At 40.5% G+C, this 25,171-nt stretch overlaps 2 protein-coding genes across 3 annotated transcripts in view; one reads left to right on the top strand and one right to left on the bottom strand.

The window, feature by feature from the left end:
- The window catches only part of TBXAS1 (thromboxane A synthase 1), a 126,173-nt gene extending 125,630 nt beyond the window's left edge, over positions 1–543 (top strand). The window contains exon 10 of the mRNA XM_083366047.1: positions 417–543. Coding sequence (XP_083222173.1) covers positions 417–491 — 75 coding nt within the window. The 3' untranslated portion in view covers positions 492–543. The remainder of the gene's footprint in view (positions 1–416) is intronic.
- Positions 1–25,171, bottom strand: part of LOC310642380 (protein mono-ADP-ribosyltransferase PARP12-like) — a gene marked incomplete at its 3' end in the record, with an annotated part of 57,345 nt that overhangs the window by 10,541 nt on the left and 21,633 nt on the right. The window contains exons 6-12 of one of the 2 annotated variants that reach the window (XM_083366044.1): positions 14,471–14,669; positions 11,509–11,629; positions 9,902–9,998; positions 9,101–9,182; positions 7,337–7,467; positions 4,956–5,107; positions 4,079–4,342 (exon numbers count right to left, since the gene is read on the bottom strand). In XM_083366044.1, the coding sequence (XP_083222170.1) occupies positions 4,083–4,342; positions 4,956–5,107; positions 7,337–7,467; positions 9,101–9,182; positions 9,902–9,998; positions 11,509–11,629; positions 14,471–14,669 (1,042 nt within the window). Of the gene's footprint in view, positions 1–4,078; positions 4,343–4,955; positions 5,108–7,336; positions 7,468–9,100; positions 9,183–9,901; positions 9,999–11,508; positions 11,630–14,470; positions 14,670–25,171 lie in introns of those variants that run through there. The other variant, XM_083366045.1, reaches the window with a different exon arrangement.

Raw genomic sequence — 25,171 nt, 5'->3', positions numbered from 1 at the left:
GGTTCTTTTGAAAAATAAGGTAGACCTTTCATGTAACATTGCCCCCCAATATTCCTAAAACAAACACTGTAGCACACTGCAAGGAAGGATGGTTGCCAGCCAGACTCTCTCTGATGGTTGATCTGACTGGAAAACATCCTGAGATACCTGCTAGGCATTTCAGGTATATTGTTAGTTTTATATCTCATTTATCCAGGACCTCTGGGCACCATGTACAGTCTCCCTTCTTTATTTTTCCTACCAATCAGTTTGAACCGGGATCCCTCTAATTCTAGTTTCATGTTTGCTTTATTGTAGCCCTCTTCCAACTCACACAAATATGAAACTTGGGAAGTACAGAGTAGAAAATTCCCTTTCCTATATCATTTGATGCTTCCTAACTTGTTTTGCATTTTGGTTCTTCACCCTCTTCCCAGATCCCTTTGCAGGTCAAATCTCACGGCACACTAGGACCAAGGGATGGCGTCTTCATCAAGATTGTTTCTCGTTAAGATAGTCGCATCTTCCCATTTCTTTTTCAGGAGATGCTTTGGCTTCCCTCATGCTGAAAATGTATTTGTAACACGGTAAAAACTGTTAAAGGCACCAAAGCTCTTACCCCAGAACACCCTGCTCAGCTGTCTCTTCTACTATTTGAAATCTCTAGCGTCTGCCTTCTTACAAAGACAGTTAACCTCTGTGCTTGAAGACTTAACTGTTAGTGCCCAATATGCATCTAGACTTTGAAAGCATGTTTAATTTTTTGATGTGTGGAGGGGAAATTTAGTAATAATGACAATAGGATGCTCACAAAATAAACTGCTTCAGCTGTTATTAAAAAGTAAGTTTTTTTAAAAAAATTCAGGTTGTTATAGCTGATCAGTCCTCAGCTTAGCTTCTATTTTCTCTTAAGAGTTGTTCCTCCCCTGTCCAAGATCATGGGCAGATTTAGCTGGACAATTGTGCAACCCAAGATGTAACTGACAGTCTGGAATCTAGTATTTTGCCCTTTCTTCCCACCAGAAACCAAACAAGGCAGTCTTCTCTGATCTGGTTCCCTATCCACACATGATAGCTTATAACCCTTTTTCATCTTCTGGCTTGCTTGGTTAATGGTAATTCATAGTAATTGTGAGAACTGGAAATAAAATAAAAATGCGCTGCTGTTATTTATGTAACATGTTCTACCGTATTTTTTTTTCAAGAAATTCATATTTTGTTTCAGTTGAAAATTGTTAGCTTTTAAAGCAGAACTTGAAGAAAACTGCTTTTATCAATGTTTTAAAGAATGTGTTTTGTATGGAAACTGTTCTAAACTGTTCTTGATTATTAAAATGTTAGACATTATATGTATACTTTATGCATACACAGGCAGTCCTCAACTTTCAACCACATTTGGGAAAGGATTTCCATTGCTAAGCAAGGCATTGTTAAGTGAGTTGTGATCTATTTTATGACCTTTTTGCCACAGTTAAGTGAATCACTGCAGTTGTAAAGTAAATCACACAGTAATTAAGCAAATCTGCCCGCCTCACACACCATTAACTGCTTGTTGAAAGCCAGCTGAGAAGGTGGCAAACGGGAATCACACAACCTCTGGATACTGTAATTGTTAGAAATACATGCTGGTTGTCAAGCATCTGCAATTTGGTCACAGGACTGTGAGGATACTGTGAGGATTGTTAAGTGTGAGCACTGATTATAAGTCACTTTTTTTCATTGCCGTTTAAACCATCACTAAACAAATGGTTATAAGTTGTACCTGTATTTATTTTACATGTAGACAATAAAAGGATTCTAAAATCACTTGTAAATTCCCTTTATTACAGTACAGTCGATTTACCTCTATTCATTCTTAAAAAAAAATAGTACTATAGACCAGCTATCTGCATTCTGTACAAAGTAAACCAGGGTACTCGTCTTGTTACCTCATAATGCTCTTATTTATCTGCAAAATTTCCACAGCTAGTAAGTGTCAGAATCCATTTATATCCCATTCATAAAACTCTATCAAAGACCAGGGGAAGAACCTTTGAACTGAGAACAACAAAGGAAGGGGGGGGGAAAGAGATCTGGTTTGTATCTCCGATTAGAATCTGAAAGGAAGGAGGTAATTGTCGTAAAGGCATGGGAAGATCCCTCTTTCCCATGGAAGGGTTTGACACCTGAATTTTCATTGATCTGGGACTGACCAGATGGTTTATGGGGAGGGGTTTGACTCGGGGACTCTTTAAAAGTACCAAACTGTAACACAGTTTCAGATCCTGTCTCGTATTCTCATTACCAACCATGTTTTAGTAAAAGCTCCTTTTGGACAATTCCTGGTTCTTTCTTTCCTAAGATGTGGATTGGGGTGGGTCCTGACAGTAAGATTCTGAAACTTCACTTTTGAAATGAGACCGCATTGATTTGGTACAGTGCTGAAACTTCCAACATACATAATCATTAACACTTTTTTTAAAACCCCTTGTTGGCTTTTAAACCATAGACAGTGATTTCTTTATATTATTTGTTATAAGGCATCTATCTTGAGAATTTCAGTAAACAATAAAGCAAAAATATATGTAAATTTTATAGCATCAACTTATAATTTATACTTAGAGAAAGCAGATATGTTGGGAAGAATGGCTCCTTAAGGTAAAATCAGTTATTTATCTGAAGCAGAAAAAAACCAAAAACAGCTTTACAGCTGTATCTAGATATGGTTTGCTCCAGTATCTGCAAAATTCAGTAAAGGACCCATTCAACTACATTCATCATATTCTCACTAAAGGGCTGTATCCAGAAATTTCAGTAGCACATGATGAAGTCACCACTGTCAATTATATATCCACTGAGATGTAACAAAATGATATTATCTCATTAATACAATCAAACAAGACTTCTTTTGCTAAAGTTTATTTAAGCAGATGGCAAGTTCCTAAGCAACATTACCAACATATATTTTATATTCCAAATCTAAAATTTTAAGAAGTTAGTCACTAGTGACTGGAGATGTAATAATTTTTTTTGTATCATTATATACAATGATATATCACTGTATCAAAGAGGAAGCACAAAAGTTAGCAAAGGAAATCAGAGAAAAATGCTATAATAGCATTCCTCATCTTGATGTTTTACAGCTGATTAGGGCTGTAATCCCATGCTGAGAGAATATTCTGAAGTCATATTTGGAAAGTTTTAAAAAAAAGACATACTACAAAAGACATAAAAAGTATTTACTTCTAGAACTTAAATAGCAGTCAAGAGTTATATGATTCATATGGAGTTTCAAGATGTACAGACAGGGTAATCTGAACTGAAGGTCTGTCTCTACCCTCATGCCCTTAGAAAGACAGAACAGCCATTTAACAGTTTAATACTAAAATATTAAAATTTACTTTAAAAACAGTAGAACAATTTCAAAAAGAACATTAGAGATTATTAAAATCAGTATTTCTTCAGGTGGGCACTTGTAAATTTATCTGGTATTTAGAGATATCCAGTGCTTCAGATTTAAGATTATAAAATTGTTTCAGAACAAGTGTGAGGACACCATATCTATGGGAATAAGGCATATGTACATAATACACTGCCTCATGTACATATAGTGTGTGTGTACATACTGTCCCAAAGCACCTTTTCAAACCACTCCAGTCCCCTGCTGCAATTAATGCAAAGGGGATGGTGGTGATGGTGATATTATTTAAGGCTAAGCATTATGGGTGTGCCTCCCCTATGAAAACCTAGTCAATAAGTAATTTCAGATTCAACTGATTAAATTTCCTCATTGAATACAAAAGGATTATCCTGGATTTTACATGACATACAGCTATCAGAACAAGTATAATGAAAGCATAATTATTCCTCCTTGAGCAAGGAATAGCATCTCTTTTTAAAAAAAGCACTTAGCATTAGCTTTGACAGTAAAAATTAAGTCTGCTTTTTACATTTAGGATACCCAATTGCAGGGGGAAGGCAAAAGAGAGGATATTTTTTTAATCTATTAAAAACTTGTTTAAAAATCAATCAATAAAACGCGGAAACTGCTAACATGACTAAGGTCTTCAACGGTCATCCAGAAAGTACCTCATTTAGTAGGAATACATGGTCTACTCACAAATTTAATTTTTGTATTCAATCAGATATTCTGGATAAATCTGGTGCTTCTCAAAAATGACAAAAATGGATGGATTCAGGAGACTGTTCACGCAGCTGTTATAGAAAAGACTGCTCTGGTTATTTTTGGCGGGGGGGCGGAGATAGGAAGAACAGCCGTTTGTAAAATCTCCCACCAATACTTTGGCGAGAAACATGGTCTTGATAGAAGAACTGACTCCGCTGTAGTTATCAGAATATGCAGCATCCCTTGCAAAGTAACTTCCTATAAAGAAGAAAGACATAAAGCAAAAGAGGACATTCTACAAATTCAACAAGCGGATGTAGTGTATTTAGTGGTTTTAATGCTAAACAAGGATTGGGAAGACCAAAATTCAAATCCATACTGGTTTGGACCAGTCCCTACATCTCAACTCCATCCACCTTGATGAGGATAAAACTGGAATAAAAGATGTGTGCCAGCCTAACCTCCTGGATACCAGGATATAAACGCAGCAAATAAATCTAATGTTAAAATTTGAAATCATTTAAACAGGGCCAGGCCCACCCCCAAACAGCTGGATCAGCATAATTCAAAGAAGGAACTGAACCTCCCACGTTTGAATAATAGGTTTTACACATACTGTATCTAGGGCAGAGGGTTTTTTCTTGTAAATATTTTACTACATTCTTTTTTAACCAGATGCCCTTCAGATATGTTAAATGTCAACATACATTATTTCCAACCAATCACTGAAGACAGGTACTAGAAACCAATTCAACAACATTTGGATGGTCAGAATTCCCCATCCACTTTGAGTCCAAATAGATGGTATAGAAGTATAGGAAGTGCATCAACTTCTATTAAATTATTGCACACAAAACACAATAAAAGTTACCTTTGCCATAAGCTGTACCATGAACACCACAGATCCTCCAATCAAAATTCTGCTGGCAGATAGCATCAACATGGTTTTTACTTGTTCCATGAAACAGAGACCTTTCATCTACATCCTTTCCCCCATTTGCTTTCTTCATTTGCTCTTTCTGCCTATAAACATGAAAAAATGACACAAATATGATCATGGAAAAATAAAATAGGAACTGGCAAGGGGATACTTGATACTAAGTATCCTATCCTAGATACTGAAGTCTCTTAATCAGTTTCTCAACCTCAGCACCTTTTAAGATTCATGAACTTCAACTCACAGAATAGCCTAGTCAGCACAGCCGGCTAGGGAATCCTGGGAATTGAAATTCACACATCTTAAGAGTTTCTGAGATTGAGAAACATTGCTGTTAATGGTATCTTGTTCTAGGGATGAACACTAATGGATGGTAGACTCCATAAGAGAAGCTGGGTTCTCCTCTTCTGTGGTGGCATCTGTGGCTTGCAATGTCTCAGTACATGTGGTCTTTAGAATTGAGATGTCATGAGCTAAATTACTGAAAGAGTACAGTTTACTATTTTGCGTATTCTGAGCATCTTCCTAGTTACACTTGGCTGCCTCCAACATTTTGCTAGCCAAATATATTTGAACCCCACCCAAAGAGCTGAGCCATGCTTGCTGAGATTAATCAAAGCTAATACTCAAGAGATTGGGAGCATGTGGATCCCACCTAGTGTCTACTAGTTTTTAGGTGCTAAAAGTTCTGCTAATTCTGGAAGATTTTTCATTTTGTTTTGGCTTTTTTTATACGTTGTCTATTAATAATCAAAAGACAAGTTAGACATATTTAACTAGTAAATCAAATGTGTTTTACTAAAACCCAATAGGGAACTATTACAGATAAAAAACATTTTGCAAATACTGTACATATCTTATTTCTTCGTAATCTTTCATGATTTAATTCTTCCTCCCATAATTAATTGCCCCAAGTTACAGAGTTAAGTGAGGAGAAATTTGTAATGGAAAAACTGCTGTTTCAATGTCCTGCTCATCTTTTTGAAATGACTCCTCCTTGGCACTAGTCTTTCCTTTTAATTTTCCATTCCACTACAAAAATGTTTCATTCTCTTTGTACTCCAGGAGTTATATGGGAGATCAAGACAATCTGACTAACAAATCAAGAAGAGCTCCTTCCAGGCCACTCTGCATATACCTTTTTCCTGCCCATACACAGATAGTGTTACAGCAAGAACAGAACAGCTTTCTATTGAGATTAGAAACATCCACAAAGATACTATTTCCATGAAATATTGTTGGGGGAATATTACTACATCATGCTGTGGTAAAATAAAGAAAAATAAAGAAAGCTATATATTCTACCATTTGTTTTCCTATCAGAATGTACAATTTATTTTCTCAATTATTATTGTTTCCATAAAATTCTGAAAACTGAAGTTGAATCAAATATTTTAATATGTTAGCTTGGTTTCTGATATGAAGTGTTTCCAAACCCAGACCTGCTTACTTCACATCTTATCTCCTTTATGCATCATTTACAAAGGGAGATTTTGTTCAGAAAATATCTTTAAAGAAAAATGTCTTCCCTCCAACTCTTCAATATGTATCCCGGCAGGCTCCTTCTGTGCCTACAGAGCTCTTTTTCTCTCGACTTGCAACAAGTAGTAGACCCATGAATTGTACTCCTTAATCTAAGTCAGTGTTCTTCAACTCAAGGTATTTGAACATTAACGTCTATGGAGATTCACAATCATCCAGATCCCAAAAGTGCTTTTGAAAAAGCAGCTGGACTTTCTTGGTTTTTTTTCCCTTGAAGATGTCATCCAAGAATCTTCTTCAGTTCTTTAATTTCCACAATTTTCTAGGAGTTGAAGTCCAGGCACTGCCAAGATTGTGAAACATTGTTCTAAGCTACCACCGCCAAGTCTTCCTTAGCCATGATAATGGATTCCTCATGTTACAGCTAACAAATGGATTTTCCACTTTGGTCCAATAAGCAACATTTACACTATGACAAAGGAAAGCTTTCACATTATTGGGGAAAAGATATGTCAAAGAAAATGAACATTCTGCCATGAAAAGAACTCTTATTTACATTCCATGAACTTAAGATAACCACTATACATGAAGACAGAAGCTCTCAACCAGATAATGAGCTAGGTGCCCATCAGAGAGTGGTCCCCGAAGAGTAAGAAAGACTTAAATTCTCTGCTCCCTGGAAATACAACCATGATCAACCCTCAGTACTTTGAATTTAAATAACACTGAGAAATTCTTTCAAGCGCATTCTGCTATGCAACAGAAACATGAAGCTTTTGAAAAAATTAATTTCAGAAAAGCCAATGACAACAATGGAGCCGGTTTGCACGTACCAATGATAAACTTCCCAAAGAGACACATTCTGGATTCTTTTGATGGCCAATATTGTGGCCTTGGGCAGTGTACGCTGAAAATTAGTCTGGACTTTTATATACTCACTGGAGGATAGAAGGAGGTTGATCAGCTGCAAAGGGGAAAAAAAGGTTATAAACATGGGTCTCAAATATGAGACAGAAATTTAATATATGCAGTAAAATTTGAAATAAATTTATCTGCCCTAATTTACCAAGCAAAACAAGTCACAGATTCGTTAGGCATTCACGGATCAGGGAAGATGAGATAGAGAAGACTTAGATCTATGTGTTGAATCATCTTCATACCCTTTGAGTATACTTCCCAAGGATGATCAAACTAGGACAATGAGCCATCCTGCATATTCCTTTTACAATGGTATTTTTAATCAGTGTCAATATTTAATCCTGATGCTGAATAGCAAATAGCAAGAGGACAATGTCTGTCTGGTTCAAGAAGTTAAAAGATCTGAACTCTCAGAGAACTGAGTTTCCTTTCTTTGTCACATAAATTTCTAACAAGTTCTCAAGAGCTTAGCAACTACTGCCTAACTGAAGTTACAGAATAATATCTCATCCAGCTTGGGCCTGTTCTGAGTTCTCCCACTATATGACTCTTAACAGGGCATTTTAAGAAACAGGAACTTTTTCCTAAGATTTATTTACCACTTCAGTCTAAGCAATATATAGTTTGAACTATAGAAAGATATATGATGTGTCCCACTTCTAAAATATTTAAAACACTACATGAAATACAACAACGTTAGATGAAACAGCCTCCTCAGTGCTAACACGTGTCAATTTCTGAAGGTCCTCTGAAATGACCAAAACCATTAAGTCTTTAGAAGGCTTAAAAATGGGGCTAATCCTTCTTTGGGATCTATGTCATTTGAAAGGATGGAAGGAAGTTCCCATAGAAAATGGCCACTTCTGTGACTGCCAAACAGACCTTCATTTTCTCTTACCTCAGGCTTAGCAGGCAGACTTGCTCTGAGAAAGGCATAATTGCCGAGATGCTTATTTCATGGTTAATTGCCTTGCTCTCACTTCAGTTTCAATCTAACATCAACCCCCTGATATTGATTAGGCCAGAAATCAAGTAGATTGGCCTCAAATCATTCAGTAAGCATCCTTCCCATAAGAAGGAGCCTTTAGCCTCAGTCTTTCTAGCACAGCATATTGACTCTTAATTCTGACCTTAGCTACCAATTTCATTCTTTGTTCTCTGTAACCTATTTATCATCAAGCTACCTTACTCCTTATTTTATAGAGATGGAAATGGCAGAATAATAATTAATTGAAAAAGTAAACCCACCATTATTAACATTACTGGATATGAGTTTTGTTGTCAATATCAAATTTTCCATTGCTGGTGTTTATTGGACTGTTAATTTACATTTTATTAGAGTACACTCTCATACACCTTCACACAGAGGAAGAGGTAGAATAAAAACTTCTTACTTCCTCAAAACATGTATTAAGGGACTCAAAACAAAACATTTAAAATAAAGGATTACGAAAATCTGAATAATGATCAGCTATAAAACCAGAACTTGCCAAGGATGGAATACCAGCATTTGTATTCCAGAAGAATAGCCATTTGTCTATTTGTTATGATACCACTATGCACAGTGCCTGACTTAAAATACAAACACACACAACACACAGACACACATTATGTAACATTCTGACTTGAATGACTGCCCTAGGAATATAGAACCATCTACCCAGTTTAGTGAAACCTACCTTATATCCCAGTTCTGGTAAAGCTGACTGGTCCCAGTGAGGTGGAATGTGTGTAGCGCTTTCCTTTGATTGCTCTTTCCTGCTTGTAAATAAAGAGATTGCAGAATTAGCCAACACTCTCTTATATAGAATGCAAAGGAAAAAAACTGACCATCAAGCAAAGTCAAAGAATTCTGATTCAGAATGCAACTTTGAAGCAAGTGTTAAGAACACCTAGAAGTTGAATGAAGGAGGGGAAATTGAAGCAACCAGCAATACTTTCAGTGATGACCCTTATTCTTGGTCTTCATTGAGAACACTTAGTTTGATCCTCACACAAAATGCACATTAAAAAAAACCAGACAAAACTTTGATCACATCATCTAGACTGCCATCTAGAACTTTTTTTAACCACATCCGGTGGATATCCTTGAATTCCAGTGCACCTGATTATCTATTATTGAACTTTAACCTCTACACTAGGGCTCTCTTCAGGACTTGCAGACAGCAATTGCATCATATAATAGTCATTTCGGTTCGCTTCTGCCCCCCCGCCCCCACACTCCATTTCCCTTGAATTTAAAACTTGCTAGGAATTTTACTGGTGTTGGACCAGTATCTCTGGCAGGAAACAGATTGGGGAAATCAATCAGGATGGTTTGCAAAATGTACCACTCTGGGCTGATAGAATCCCCAGGAAAAACAGAATGTTCTGGAGATCTAGACACATACATAAGCACGTACATACTTTCCAAATTACAAATCAAATTATGAGGTACATACACACACACACACACACACACACACATCCTAGTCACCAACCTGCTTTTCTTTTTCTCCACTTCTTCTGTAGACACAAACCTAGGCCGTCTACAAACACTTCTTTCCGTCTGATATTTCAGGTTTCTCTGTTTCATGGCTGAAAAATGCCCATATATATATATCCCTCAAAATATTGAATTGTGCCTTAAGAATGAAAACAAAGTCTGTCTAGGATTCTAAGGAGGTCAAACATTAGGCAGAACAAAGCCTATCCTTATCTAGACCAGATAATGAGCAATGCAAGAATGGCTGCTACTATCTTTTTTTAACCACTGACATCAATCTGCCAAAGAGTCCCTTTTTTTGTTCTCTAGCTTATTTTGGAACTCTTACATGTTATATGTTTTGTAGGCGTCATTCTGCCCACAAATATCAAATGTTCTTTTGGCCCCAAAGATTGTTTACCTTTATCTAAGGCATGTTAAACCCTCTTCTGCCCACAGATCTGACTTACCAAGTTTTCAATTTCATTTTTAATTGAAAATTGGTGCAAATAAAAATCTATAAAATTAAGTGGAAAGTCATGGTGACCTAGCCTTATTACTTATCTGAAAACTCCTTACTATATTCAAAAATCTCTTTTATTAACTAAGACATCAAAGAGCCCAAGTTTACTTATTCCCTTTCTTATACAACCCTGATTCCAAATTATATTAATGCTTTAAAGATCAAGCAAGAAACCCACAGAACTCCCTTGCTTAGGAAACTACAACCTTGGATGCTGTTATCCGTGAAATTGGGCCTAGAAGATGATCAAAAACAGTTGAACCTGATTAACAGAGATGTACAATTCACCAGCAATTTACACTGATTTGACAGTGGTTTTTTGGGACTTTACAAAATAGCTTTATCAACCTAATCAGCTATGTTTAATCCAGGTGCATAGTCAATCACAGCCAGCACCTTTGTGAAGAAGACAAATGGCCTTCTATCACAAGGTAATCTTACTCAATTTTACTACTAAAGTGAGCATATCTTGGGGGTAATGAGTAAGGGTAAGGATCTCTGGTGGCGCAGTATTTGAATGTAGTATTGCAGGCTAATTCTGCCAATAGCCTGGAGTTTGATCCTGACAGGGCTCAAGGTTGACTCAGCCTTCCATCCTTCTGATGTCAGTAAAATAAGAACCCAAATTGTTAGGGGTAATATGCAAATAATTCTGACTTTGTGAACCTCCCAGAGAGTACTGTAAAGCACTATGGTGCGGTATATACTGTAAGTCTAAGTGCTATTGCTAATGGAGCAATTTATAATTGCTTGTTTAATGTTCAGGACATCCCACTGCCACAATACTTGCATAAAACAAGGGAGTCTGGGGTTTTGTTTTTTGTGATTTATAATAATAATACTGTATTAGGAATCCTAAGCCCAGGAAAAAGGCATTGGGGAAACAGTTTAAGAACCGCCAACTTAATATGATAACTTAATTATATCCAAGTTTAATAATACAAAAAAATACTTGCTTGATTTCTAATCAGATGGAGAATTCTTCCTAATAGACAATATTAGGCTAAAGGAACTAAATATTATGGTCAAGGCAGATCAACGTTGATTTTTATCTGGTGATATTTCCAAACAACTCAACTGATACAAGAGGGAAAACACACCTTTAAAATCAATCTCATAATTATGTCTCCCAGCTGAGAACTTGAGTGTTGTAAATGCTTCAGACTGGTAGGCTTTCTCCAAGTCAAAGCTGGATGTAGTAGCAGCAACATGATGTTCATCCTGGTACCACAGAACCAAACAAAAGCATTTGCACATCACTCCAGAAAAATCTAGGTTCTTTGAATTTGGATTTTCTCAAGAATTTTCTATGTGTAGACCAGGGGTCGGCAACCTCGGCTCTTTTATGACTTGTGGACTTCAACTCCCAGAATTCCTGAGCCAGCTATGCTGGCTCAGGAATTCTGGGAGTTGAAGTCCACGAGTCATAAAAGAGCCGAGGTTGCCGACCCCTGGTCTAGACTGTTTAAAGCTGCTTCAAATTTATGTTGGAAATGCTGAAAACATGAAGGGTTATTTTATTGGTGGAGTTGTAAAAAAAGCCAGAATATTTGGGGTTCAAACAGATTTATTAACTTTATTAATATAAAAACTTTTCCGGTTCAACTGAAACCAGCAAAAAAAAACTTCTCTGACTAATGGATAGACAATTTGAAAAGTCTTATGAAAGATTGTTTTTGTATATAGTTAATTGCAGTGAGATTATATGCAAAAAGATCGAAACACTCTGGAATACCCATAATGGAGGTGAAAATGACAGAATTTGCAGAAATGGTAAAATTGACTTAATTAGGAAAAAGATAGCAGTTGTACTCATGAGTGACTGGAAGCCCTTTATGGACTTTTGGTTCAAAGCAGAAAAGAAGAATGTGTGATTTATGGGTTTGCCAATTGGAAAGAGCAGCCTTGGAAAGAAGGGAGCCATGATATAACTACAGAGAGGGGAATTTGAAGCACATGAGGGTGGTCACTTATTGTTCCTGGAGGAGAGTCTAAATCAGGGGTGTCAAACTCAATTTCATTGAGGGCCGCATCAGCATTGCAGTTGCCCTCAGGGGGCTGGGTGGATGTGGCCAGGGTGGGCGTGGCCTACTGGGTAGGTGTGGCTAAAGTGTGTATGGCCTACTGGGTGGGCGTGGCCAGCTCTACATGGTTCACATCAAGGGTGCCTATGGGGGCCTGGGCAGGAGTGGGACAGATCTGAGGGTCACTGGCAGGAGGAGGGTCTCTGGGCCAGGGCCAAGGCAGTGGGGGCCGTTCCCTCACTGCTTCCAGGATGGCTTCGCGGGCCGCATGAAACCACTTCGCGGGCCGGATCTGGCCCCCGGACCTTGTGTTTGACATGTCTGGTCTAAATCAACTGTCAGTCTGCATAATGCATTTGCTGCTTAGTCTCAGCTCTTTTGCAAGCAACAGTCAGTGCAAGGGGTTGCCCCATTTTCTTCTCAATGCTGGAGGTGAAATCTACTCTTCCTGAACCTTCAATCCTTCCTCCATGAAAGAACAGAGAGCTATAGACTGAACAGAAAGTTTCCTCCCTGGAAGAGGAAGAAATCTTAAGCCCTGTCTCCTAATTAGAAGTGGTCTAGCCTTTCTTCTGGCTTCAACAAACAAGAATTATTAATAAATGAGACCAGCTGAGAAGCAGTTTTACCAGCTACCCATTTATTTCTAGCATTGGGCAGACTGAAATTTAACAGTTTTTGGATCCATGTCTATTTTCACATGTATCAGCCAGCATATTTTAATCATACATGTGATGGTCTTTCTTCTGATGCTCCAAATATTGCATACTATTTGTATCATCAGGCTTTCCTGATACCCATAATTTATTAGAATATTTATTCTAAAATGAAATTAAACTCAGCGTGTCCCCTCTTGCAGTAAACACAAACCGGTGATAGAATTTCATTTTTATTGGCTGCCTTACTACAGTTTATGAGTGTTGAAATCTGTTCCCTTATCTTCCCAACACCTTTTTGTTTGGTGTTTTAAAAAAACTTTGATATTGATTTTATTTTGTTCTTGTTATAAAAGTTTCCATTTTGTACTGCTGCGTCTTAATTTCACTGCTTTTCTGTTTAGGAAACAAAGTTACAACCACAATCAGGACCAGAATTTCCATTGCTAAGCAAGGTGGTTGTTGAGTGACTTGCACCTGATTTTATGACCTTTTTTGGCACAACTATTAAGCAAATCACCACAATCCAATTTCCCCCGATTGACTATACTTGTTGGAAGTTGGCTGAGAAGATCACAAATGGCGATCTTATGGACCCAGGATGCTGCAACTATTCTAAATACATGCCAGTTGCCAAGTGCCCAAATTATCACATGATGATAGGGATGCTGCAATAATTGTAAACATGAGGACCAATCAAGTGTGTTGTAACTCTGAATGGACACTAAGTGAATGGTTGTGCAGTAAGTCGAGGACTACCTGTTAACTAATCTAAAGGTTCCCCCGCACATGCGTGCTAGTCGTTTCTGACTCTAGGGGCCGGTGCTCATCTCCGTTTCAAAGCCGAAGAGCCAGCGTTTGTCCGAGGACGTCTCCGTGGTCATGTGGCCGGCATGACTAGATGCCAAAGTGGTCCCTATTTTTCTACTTGCATTTTTACGTGCTTTTGAACTGCTAGGTTGGCAGAAGCTGGGATGAGTAACAGGCGCTCACTCTACTACACGGCACTTGGGATTCGACCCGCCAAACTGCCGACCTTCTGATCGACAAGCTCAGCGTCCTAACCCACTGAGCCACCGCGTCCCTTCATTAACTAATCTAGGTGCTGCTTTTACACAGATCTATTCTGACTCATTTTATGGAGGACCGGGTAGGATAGCCCATCATTTGTATGTTGCATTAATTTAGTAGTAAAAGAGGAAGGTCAACTCAATTGTTTTTAAAGGTATCAAAGTTATTAGGATACTACACAGCTGTGTTTTTCTGGCTGGCTGGGAAGGAGATTCTGGGAGTTGAAGTCCACTCATCTTAAAGTTGCTAAGGTTGAGAAACCTTCTATACAGCACACAGAAGATGACAACATGACCACAAGGTTTACTTACTTCCTTTCCATATTCTTTCCATAGATTGTACTCATCCTTCCAGTACCAGATCCAATCTGTTGTAAGAATATAGTGTGGAGGCTTGGTCACTGAAGATGCTGTGGAAAGCCGTCTAATTTTAGCAGAGCCCCATGTCATTCTGGAGAAATTGATAGTTTGCATGGATAAAGGGTGTTCCAGTCCTCCCAAATGGAATACACTGTGGAACAATGGGATTTTAAAAAGTTATAACTTTTTTTTAAAAAAAGGATTGTTCTATCTTCTATTTCAGTGATGGTGAGCTATGGCATGCCTTCAAAAGTGACATACCACAACATTTTGGATGGCATACCAGTTTTCACCAATACCCAATGCTGAGAGCAACGGTTCAGGATGGTTTAGATTTTTTGGGGTGGGGTGGGGAGATAGACAATTGTTTTGTGTGTGTGTGTGTGTGTGTGTGTGTGTGTGTAACATGAAAGCAGAGTCAAGTTAGCCATTTTCTAAACTTTTGGCATGCTGAGCCCAAAAGATTCACCATCACTGTTCTATTTTAATGGTCTTTTTATAAAAACTAGAAAAATATATTAGAACAGTGAGAAGTATTTTCTGCATGGAAAGAAAACTTTTAGCTTTCCATCCTTTACAACAGTGACTGTATCACATTTGCTATGTTAAATTTCTAAGGGAAAGTGAAACTAATTTAGGACAAGAATAATAAGCTTTACCCAGGAGCACAATCCCCAAACCAAATCTAATGAAATCTTTTTTTATCTAGGATAAAGATGGACAGCTTTCAAAAATAAAGCTGCTAAAGGAGAAATCCAAAGGAATACAAAAATCAATTGAAACAATTATTCCTTGAACATGTCACCAAAAACAAGTTTTTTTTAAAAAAAGGAAAAATTATTTATAAAAGGCACTGTTTTAGCATAAAGTGCTTCACAACTTCAGCAATCACTAAGCATATGACCTTATTCAGAACCTCACTATAAAGCCAGAATAATTAGTAGCTGGTATTATAGTCATACAGGGGACGCGGTGGCTCAGTGGGTTAAGACGCTGAGCTTGTCGATCAGAAGGTCGGCAGTTTGGAGGGTCGAATCCCGAGTGCTGCGTAACAGAGTGAGCGCCTGTTACTCGTCCCAGCTTCTGCCAACCTAGCAGTTCGAAAGTACGTAAAAATGCAAGTAGAAAAATAGGGACCACTACGGTGGGAAGGTAACAGCGTTCCGTGCGCCTTTGGTGTCTAGTCATGCCGGCCACATGACCACGGAGACGTCCTCGGACAAGCGCTGGCTCTTCGGCTTTGAAATGGAGATGAGCACCGGCCCCTAGAGTCGGAAACGACTAGCACGCATGTGCGGGGGAACCTTTACCTTTATTATAGTCATAAAAGAGACCATATCTATGATACTTAAGCAAGAAGCAACTGAAAGGGCTTGTATAATTTTTATATTTATAAGATATATTAACTTACCGTATATACTTGAGTATAAGCCGACTCGAGTATAAGCCGAGACCCCCAATTTCACCCCCAAAAACTGGAAAAAGTTGTTGACTCGAGTATAAGCCGATCCGCCGTTCTGCAAGCCTCCGCCGCCGGCGGAGGCTGGATCCGCGCTCTGCAAGCCTCTGCCGCCAGCAGAGGCTCGATCTGCCATTTTGCAAGCCTGAATACACAGGAATACCCTGTGTGGCCGCGGCTCTTGGGGAAGCCCTGGCTGTCTGCTTCCTCGCTCCACGCTGCCATTCGGGGCCCGCGCGTTCCCCGGGCAAATCGCGGCGCCCAGCAGGCGAGGAAACACGGCCGCTCCAGTCGCCCCCCCTTCCCTCAGGAGACGCGAAGCAAGTGACCGCCCGGAGCTTACCGAGGACTTGCTTCGGTGCTTCCAGGATCGCGCGCACCTCTCCCAAGCCGCTGCCGTCTGGAGACCTGCCGAAGTTTGGGGAGGTTTGGGGAGGTGCGCGCGCACCTCCCCAAACCTCCCCAAACGTTGGCAGGTCTCCGGACCTCCGTGCCCTGCCTGCCTGCTTCTTTCCGCTGCGGAAAGAAGCAGGCAAGCAGGGCGCGGAGGTCTGCTTCTTTCCGCAGCGGAAAGAAGCAGGCAGGCAGGGCACGGAGGTCTGCTTCTTTCCGCAGTGGAAAGAAGCAGGCAGGCAGGGCGCGGAGGTCTGCTTCTTTCCGCAGCGGAGGTCTGCTTCTTTCCGCAGCGGAAAGAAGCAGGCAGGCAGGGCACGGAGGACTGCTTCTTTCCGCAGCGGAAAGAAGCAGGCAAGCAGGGCGCGGAGGTCTGCTTCTTTCCGCAGCGGAGGTCTGCTTCTTTCCGCAGCGGAAAGAAGCAGGCAGGCAGGGCACGGAGGTCTGCTTCTTTCCGCAGCGGAAAGAAGCAGGCAAGCAGGGCACGGAGGTCTGCTTCTTTCCGCAGCGGAGGTCTGCTTCTTTCCACAGCGGAAAGAAGCAGGCAGGCAGGGCACGGAGGTCTGCTTCTTTCCGCAGCGGAAAGAAGCAGGCAGGCAGGACGCGGAGGTCTGCTTCTTTCCGCAGCGGAAAGAAGCAGGCAGGCAGGGCGCGGAGATCTGCTTCTTTCCGCAGCGGAAAGAAGCAGACCTCCACGCCCTGCTTGCCTGCTTCTTTCCGCTGCGGAAAGAAGCAGACCTCCGCTGCGGAAAGAACCAGACCTCCGTGCCCTGCTTGCCTGCTTCTTTCCGCTGCGGAAAGAAGCAGACCTCCGCTGCGGAAAGAAGCAGACCTCCGTGCCCTGCTTTCCTGCTTCTTTCCGCTGCGGAAAGAAGCAGACCTCCGTGCCCTGCCTGCCTGCTTCTTTCCGCTGCGGAAAGAAGCAGACCTCCGCTGCGGAAAGAAGCAGACCTCCGCGCCCTGCTTGCCTGCTTCTTTCCGCTGCGGAAAGAAGCAGACCTCCGTGCCCTGCCTGCCTGCTTCTTTCTGCTGCGGAAAGAAGCAGACCTCCGTGCTCTGCCTGCCTGCTTCTTTCCGCTGCGGAAAGAAGCAGACCTCTGCTGCGGAAAGAAGCAGACCTCCGTGCCCTGCTTGCCTGCTTCTTTCCGCAGCGGAAAGAAGCAGACCTCCGTGCCCTGCTTGCCTGCTTCTTTCCGCTGCGGAAAGAAGCAGACCTCCGTGCCCTGCTTGCCTGCTTCTTTCCGCTGCGGAAAGAAGCAGACCTCCGTGCCCTGCTTGCCTGCTTCTTTCCGCTGCGGAAAGAAGCAGACCTCCGCTGCGGAAAGAAGCAGACCTCCGTGCCCTGCCTGCCTGCTTCTTTCCGCTGCGGAAAGAAGCAGACCTCCGCTGCGGAAAGAAGCAGACCTCCGTGCCCTGTCTGCCTGCTTCTTTCCGCTGCGGAAAGAAGCAGACCTCCGCGCCCTGCTTGCCTGCTTCTTTCCGCTGCGGAAAGAAGCAGACCTCCGTGCCCTGCTTGCCTGCTTCTTTCCGCTGCGGAAAGAAGCAGACCTCCGCTGCGGAAAGCAGACCTCCGTGCCCTGCCTGCCTGCTTCTTTCCGCTGCGGAAAGAAGCAGACCTCCGTGCTCTGCCTGCCTGCTTCTTTCCGCTGCGGAAAGAAGCAGACCTCTGCTGCGGAAAGAAGCAGACCTCCGTGCCCTGCTTGCCTGCTTCTTTCCGCAGCGGAAAGAAGCAGACCTCCGTGCCCTGCTTGCCTGCTTCTTTCCGCTGCGGAAAGAAGCAGACCTCCGTGCCCTGCTTGCCTGCTTCTTTCCGCTGCGGAAAGAAGCAGACCTCCGTGCCCTGCTTGCCTGCTTCTTTCCGCTGCGGAAAGAAGCAGACCTCCGCTGCGGAAAGAAGCAGACCTCCGTGCCCTGCCTGCCTGCTTCTTTCCGCTGCGGAAAGAAGCAGACCTCCGCTGCGGAAAGAAGCAGACCTCCGTGCCCTGCCTGCCTGCTTCTTTCCGCTGCGGAAAGAAGCAGACCTCCGCGCCCTGCTTGCCTGCTTCTTTCCGCTGCGGAAAGAAGCAGACCTCCGTGCCCTGCTTGCCTGCTTCTTTCCGCTGCGGAAAGAAGCAGACCTCCGCTGCGGAAAGCAGACCTCCGTGCCCTGCCTGCCTGCTTCTTTCCGCTGCGGAAAGAAGCAGACCTCCGCGCCCTGCTTGCCTGCTTCTTTCCGCAGCGGAAAGAAGCAGGCAGGCAGGGCACGGAGGTCCGGAGACTTGCCGACGTTTGGGGAGGTGCGCGCGCACCTCCCCAAACCTCCCCAAACTTTGGCAGGTCTGCGGACGGCGGTGGCTTGGGAGAGGTGCGCGCGATCCCGGAAGCACCAAAGCCTCGGCCGCGCACAAGTCCTCGGTAAGTTTTTTTTGTTGACTGGAGTATAAGCCGAAGTGGAAATTTTCAGCCCAAAAAGTGGGCTGAAAAATTCGGCTTATACTCAAGTATATACGGTATTTTATATTCCATTTCAGTGGTACAGCTTTAAGCGCTAAAACTCTCAAACCTTGGATAGAACCAGCTTAATAGTAAGTACTTTTATTAGTATTAGACTTTTTTAAAAATCAAATGTTTCAAAATCTCCCCTTCCATTATTTTCACTCTTCCATCTTTGCAAATTCAAAAAAAAGAGAAAGGAGAAATTCAGTCTCATTGATAAAACTCAAAAATAAATTGGGACAACTGTTGCACTGACTTCATCAAGATCTTAAGTGTGGCTTATATGAATCTAAAAGTTGCATTATATGAAGCACATAATCCACTTTCAGATTCTATTTACAGTAAATACATAGCAGCCCAATCAGATTATGATCTGCATATGGAAAGAGAGAAACCTTGTGGTTTTCCCCATGATTCTTTAATATATTCCTGAGTTAATATAATGAAACTCTACTGGAGAGGTACATTTTGCAAACAAAGAAGGTTGAGAGGAAAGATTTAGCTTTTCTCACCTGGTTGCAGCAGTCACTATCTGTACCTAATTACTGTGCGTTTACAGTAAATGTAAATCCAGAAACAGAGTAGCACAATATGGGATTTATCTATGATCAGAATTTTCAAGAATTGAACACATTTTGATTGTAAGATTTATGCCAGTTGGAAGCCCAAGAAAGAAGGCAATGGCAAACCACTTCCAAAAATGTTGCCAAGAAAACTGTTTGGATTATGTCCAGGCATTCATCAGGAATCAAAACTGATTTGACCACCCCATACACACTACTAATTTACACAAGAAGCCTATACTAAAATATTACATATCACTTCTACATATTACAATAGACAAACCATTAAAAAACAGCCTTCCCGGGCTGCCCGCGGCTCAGCTGAGTGATTTTCGCCCGAAACAGCGCCGATCAGCTGTTTGGGCGAATTTGAAGCCCCCTCCTCGGGAGAAGAGGAGGGGGTGAGGCCCCAGGTAGGGGTAGAGTTCTCCGGGGCCGCCTGAGCTTGGAGCTTGGGCGGCTGAAGGATTGAACTCCCCCGAAGCCTGGGTTGCTCCCAGCTGGCCGGTGTCTCTGCTCCGGACTTCTTGGAGCAGAGCCAGGCGTCTGCGACCACCCCTGCCTGAAGAAAGGACTATGGATTAAAAGGAGCAGGCAGAGCGGTACAAGAGGAAAAGGTGAAGAGGATTATTTTATTTTACTCTCGAGCTTGATGGATTTTTTAAACTTTAAGTGAAAGTGCGTCACAATTGAAAGTAAAAGATGGCGGCTAAACCTCCCCCTAAAACTCTTCGGAGTGGCGGATCTTCTCCGGTGCAACAATCATCATTACAGGCGTTGCACCCTCCTGATGTATTGACACCGAAGGACTTACGAGATGCTCTGGAGAAACATGCCCAGGTACTTTTGGAATCAATCAATCAATCAATGGGTGATAAATTTGCACAGATGGAGGAGAAATTGGAGAAACTGGAGGAGAGAATAGAAGAGAGGATGGAACAGAAGCTCAGCGTGATGAAGATAGACATTTTGTCTTCAGTGCATAAAGTGGCGGAATGTGTGGATGATTTGGATGAAAAAGTGGATGATTTGACTCAAAGGAATGCCATATTAGAAGCAAAAGTACGGGAGAATGAAGATTTAAGAGACAAAATGGAAAGGGAATTAAGTCTTGCTCAATATTACCAGATGCAGTTTGCTGTTAGAATTAGAGGCTTAAAAGAGAATATTAAGGAAGATTTAAAGCAGCTGGTTTCTGAGGCTCTCGAAGTGGTATTGAATCAGCCAGCATCTGAAATAAGAGAAGCTATGGATAAAGTGTTCCGTGTGAATTCATGGATTGCTAGACAGAGAAAGCTACCTAGAGATGTGGTGGTCTACTTTGCAAAAAGAGAAATTAGAGATGAAGTTATACAAGCTGCTTATGATGCTAAAGTTGTGATTGCTGATCAAGAAGTCTTGGTTTTAAAAGAAATTCCTCCAAAGATTTTAAGGAAAAGGAAAGACTTCACATTTCTTGTGCAAGAGCTTAAGCAACGAGATATAAGGTTCAGATGGGAGATTCCAGATGGGTTGATGGTGATGTATGAAGGCAAAAGGTACCGGTTGATTACTGTGAAGCAAGCGTGTGATTTCTATAATAACGTTTTAAAAGCAACCCCATTAACACTTCTGGAATCTGCAAAGGGATCTGGAGAAGGAGAACATCAAGAGGTTGAAGAAGAGGAAAATGGTGCTGGAGGAGATCAAGCTATAATTTCTTTGGATGATCCTAGAGAGCAAAGGGTAACGCGTGCTGCTTTAAAACGAGCAAAGAAAATAAAAGAATAAGACCAGCAAGTCTTCGGAATCTTCACAACGTACTCATAGCCAAGCAGTGGGAGGAGCACGGCCTAAAGAAGATAGTCCTATCAAGGCAGTGCTTCAAGAGCTTTTGGAGGATATGCATGGCAACTAAATTTTTGACTTGGAATGTTAATGGACTAAATTCACCACAGAAGAGAAAGAAAGTTTTTCAATATTTAAAACAATTCAAGATAGATGTTATATGTTTGCAAGAAACGCATATTAGGGCTATGGACCAAAAGTTTTTATTGAACTCAAGACTGGGTACGCACTTTGTTGCCTCTGCAATGAATAAGAAAAATGGGGTGGTTGTTTATATTAAAAGTGCCATAACAGCGGACTTAATTGAAGCAGACAAGCATGGAAGATACGTACTGATAGACTTGTTGCTAGAAGGCAAAAAGACGCTTTTAGTTGGACTGTATGCCCCTAATCAACAACAACAACAGGCTGACTTTTTTAGTTTACTTCATACAAAGCTTACCCAGTTGGATTATAAATCTTTTATTTTTATGGGGGACTGGAATGGTGTTTTGGATGTACAGATGGATAAGGCTGGAGCTTTTAAGCGCATTCCAAGTCATGCTAGACTGCCTAAATCTTTTTTTGAAATGAAGGATGACTTGGAACTGCGAGATATTTGGCGTGAGAGACACTTGCAGGAAAAGGATTATACTTTTTATTCTGATAGACATCAATCTTTCTCGAGGATTGATTTTATTTTGGTGACTAATGACTTTTTTTTGAGGACTAAAAAGGTGAAGATTTGTGCAAGAACTATCTCTGATCATAGTCCAGTTTGGTTAGAGATTGATAAGGAGAAAAAAGACAGGCGCTCGTGGCGCGTAAATGAGAACTTGTTTAGAAATCAGAGAAATGTGGAGGAATGCAAACAGCGGATGAAGGATTTTTTTGAAACTAATATGAACAAAGGTACCTCTATGGATATGGTGTGGGATGCTAGCAAGGCCTACATGAGAGGGGTGTTGATATATATGAATAATAAACATAGACGTGCTGTGGAAGCTAGGAGGAAAGAACTGGAGAATGAAATAAAGGAAAAAGAAAAGGCTTTGATTTTGAACCCAGAGGATGCGAAGACTAAGGAGGCTATTAAATTGTTAAGAGGACAATTTGATAAATTAATGGCTGACCAAGTGGCAACCAATCTGCGGTTTGCCAGGCATAATACTTTTTGCAACGCTAATAAACCAGGTAGATGGTTAGCTTATAGATTGAGGAAAAAACAAAGGGCTTCTAATATAGACAAGATTGAGCATAGAGGAAGGGTTGTGTTTCAACAGGATCTTATCAAGTACGCTTTTGTGGATTTTTATTCTAAATTATATGCTAAGGAGAAAATTAATGAAAAAGACATTGATATATATTTGGAGAATGCTAGCATCCCGGTTCTTACGCAAGTACAAAAAGAAGGGATTAATCAATTGATTACAGAAGAAGAAATTTTTACAGCAATTAAGGAATTGAAGGTGGATAAAGCACCAGGTACGGATGGTTTGACTGTGGCCTATTACAAAAATCTACAAATAGAGATGATAAAACCGTTAAAGGAACTGTTCCAGACAATTCAGAGGGGGGGAAAGGTGCCACCGTCTTGGAGAACAGCTTTTATTTCTTTGATTCCGAAGGAAGACCAAGATGCTACTCAAGTTAAAAATTACAGACCGATATCGCTTTTAAATACAGATTACAAGATATTTGCTAAGGTTTTGGCTAATAGACTGATGAGGGTTCTGCAACAGGTGATTCATGGGGACCAAACGGGGTTTATTAGTGGCAGGCAAATGAAAAATAATGTGAGGCATATAGTTGATGTGTTAGAGTTTTTGGAAAGGAACAACCAGATATCTGCGGCGCTAATTTTCTTAGATGCTGAAAAAGCTTTTGATCAATTGAATTGGCAATTTTTGTTGAAAGTTTTAGACAAAATGGATTTTGGGGAAAAATTTTTGCAACCGATTAGGGCATTATATCAAAAACAAACTGCCCGAATTATAGTTAATAATAGCTTGACAGAAGCATGTAATATTGAGAAGGGCACAAGGCAAGGGTGTCCGTTATCGCCCTTGTTATTTGTGTTAACATTAGAGATATTATTGGTTAAAATATGGAATTCGGAAAAAATTAAGGGGATACAAATTAGAGATCAGGATTATAGATTGAGATAATAACACAATATGGGAAGGTTTCTGGATTTAAAGTTAATACACAGAAAACCAAAATTTTGGTCAGAAATATGACAGTTTCGCAAAAGGCTCTTTTAGAAGGACTAACTGGATTTGAGATTGTTAAAAGGGTTAAATATTTGGGGGTGTTTTTGTCGCCCTCTAATACAAAGTTATATAAAAATAATTATGAAAAACTATGGGGGAAAATTCAAAAAGAATTGGAGAATTGGGAAAAATTGCAATTGTCTTTGTTGGGACGGATTGCAGCAGTGAAAATGAATGTCCTGCCTAAATTTTTATTTCTATTTCAAATGATACCGATTCTTAAGAAAGATTCTAATTTGGAGGAATGGCAGCGAGGTATCAATAAATTTGTGTGGGCAGGGAAAAAGCCACGAGTTAAACTTAAGATTATGCAGGATACTCGTGAGAGAGGTGGGCTTAAAATGCCCAATCTTAAACTATATTATGAAGCTGCTGCATTAGTAGGAATAAGTGATTGGATTAATTTGACACAAGAGAGATTATTAAATCTTGAGGGCCATGATTTGTTGTTTGGCTGGCATGCATATTTGTTGTATGACAAGAAGGTAGACAATGTGTTTAGAGTGCATATTTTAAGACAGGCATTGCTGAGAGTTTGGAAGAAGTATAGACATAAGTTAGATTGCAAGATACCACTGTGGGCAATTCCAAAACACGCAATAGAAAATATACATGCTGGTTTCAAACATGATGTGACTACGTACAAGGAGATCCTAAGTTTGGAAAGAAATGTCTGGTGTTTGAAATCATATAGCCTCTTGCGAGAAGAGAAGGTTGTTCAAAACTGGTTTCAATATACTCAGTTACGGGCCAGGTGGAAAGAAGATCAGAAAAATGGTTTTACAATGACTGATGAAAATCTGATAAAGCAAATTAGAAACCAGGGACCAGCACATATTAAACGGATATATCTTGCGTTGATAGAGATTGATTCAGAAGTAGAACTTGTTAAGGATTGTATGATAAAATGGGCCCAAAACATCCAGGAAGTTATTACAATGGACACGTGGGAAAAGATTTGGGTGAGGAACGTAAAATTTACACAAGCTCAAAATCTAAGAGAGAATTTTTACAAAATGTTTTATAGGTGGCATTTAGATCCCAAAAAGCTCGCAAGTATGTATCCGAATTATCAGCCTAAATGTTGGAGGTGCGGTGATGAAGATGCAACATATTTTCATATATGGTGGACATGTAAAAAGGTTAAGGCCTTTTGGATAAAAGTTTGGTGGAACATGCAGAAGATTTTTAAACAAAGGATAAAGTTTTGTCCGCAACTTTTTTTGTTGGGAATAATTACAGATGCTACAGTTGTGGACACTAAGTTGATGTTGAATTTAACTACGGCAGCAAGACTTTTGATAGGTCAATATTGGAAGAAAGAGGAATTGCCGTCTATAGAAGAATGGACTTTAAAGGTTTCCGACCTGGCAGAGATGGCGAAGATTTCGGCCTATTTGAAAGATCACTCGCAAGAACGCTATATGATGGAATGGACAAAATGGATTGAGTTTATCCAGAATAAGTATAGGGTTAAGAAGTTTTATGTAGCATTTGAATAAGTCTTCTTTCTTTTTTTTTCTTTTTTTTCTTTTAGTTTTTTTTATATATATATTTAATATTACTAAGGTTTGTTTTATCCTATATAAGCTAGAGAGTGATGGATTTTAGAGTTTATAGTTGTTAGTATATGATTGTTTATGATTGGTTTTTTTATATATATACCTTGTATTTAGCTCTGGGA

This window comes from Vipera ursinii (genome assembly GCF_947247035.1).
Source record: "Vipera ursinii genome assembly, chromosome: 6".
Classification (NCBI taxonomy): Eukaryota; Metazoa; Chordata; class Lepidosauria; order Squamata; family Viperidae; genus Vipera; species Vipera ursinii.
The sequence above is the reverse complement of the archived record's forward strand: the minus strand, read 5'-3'. Positions and strand labels throughout refer to the sequence as shown.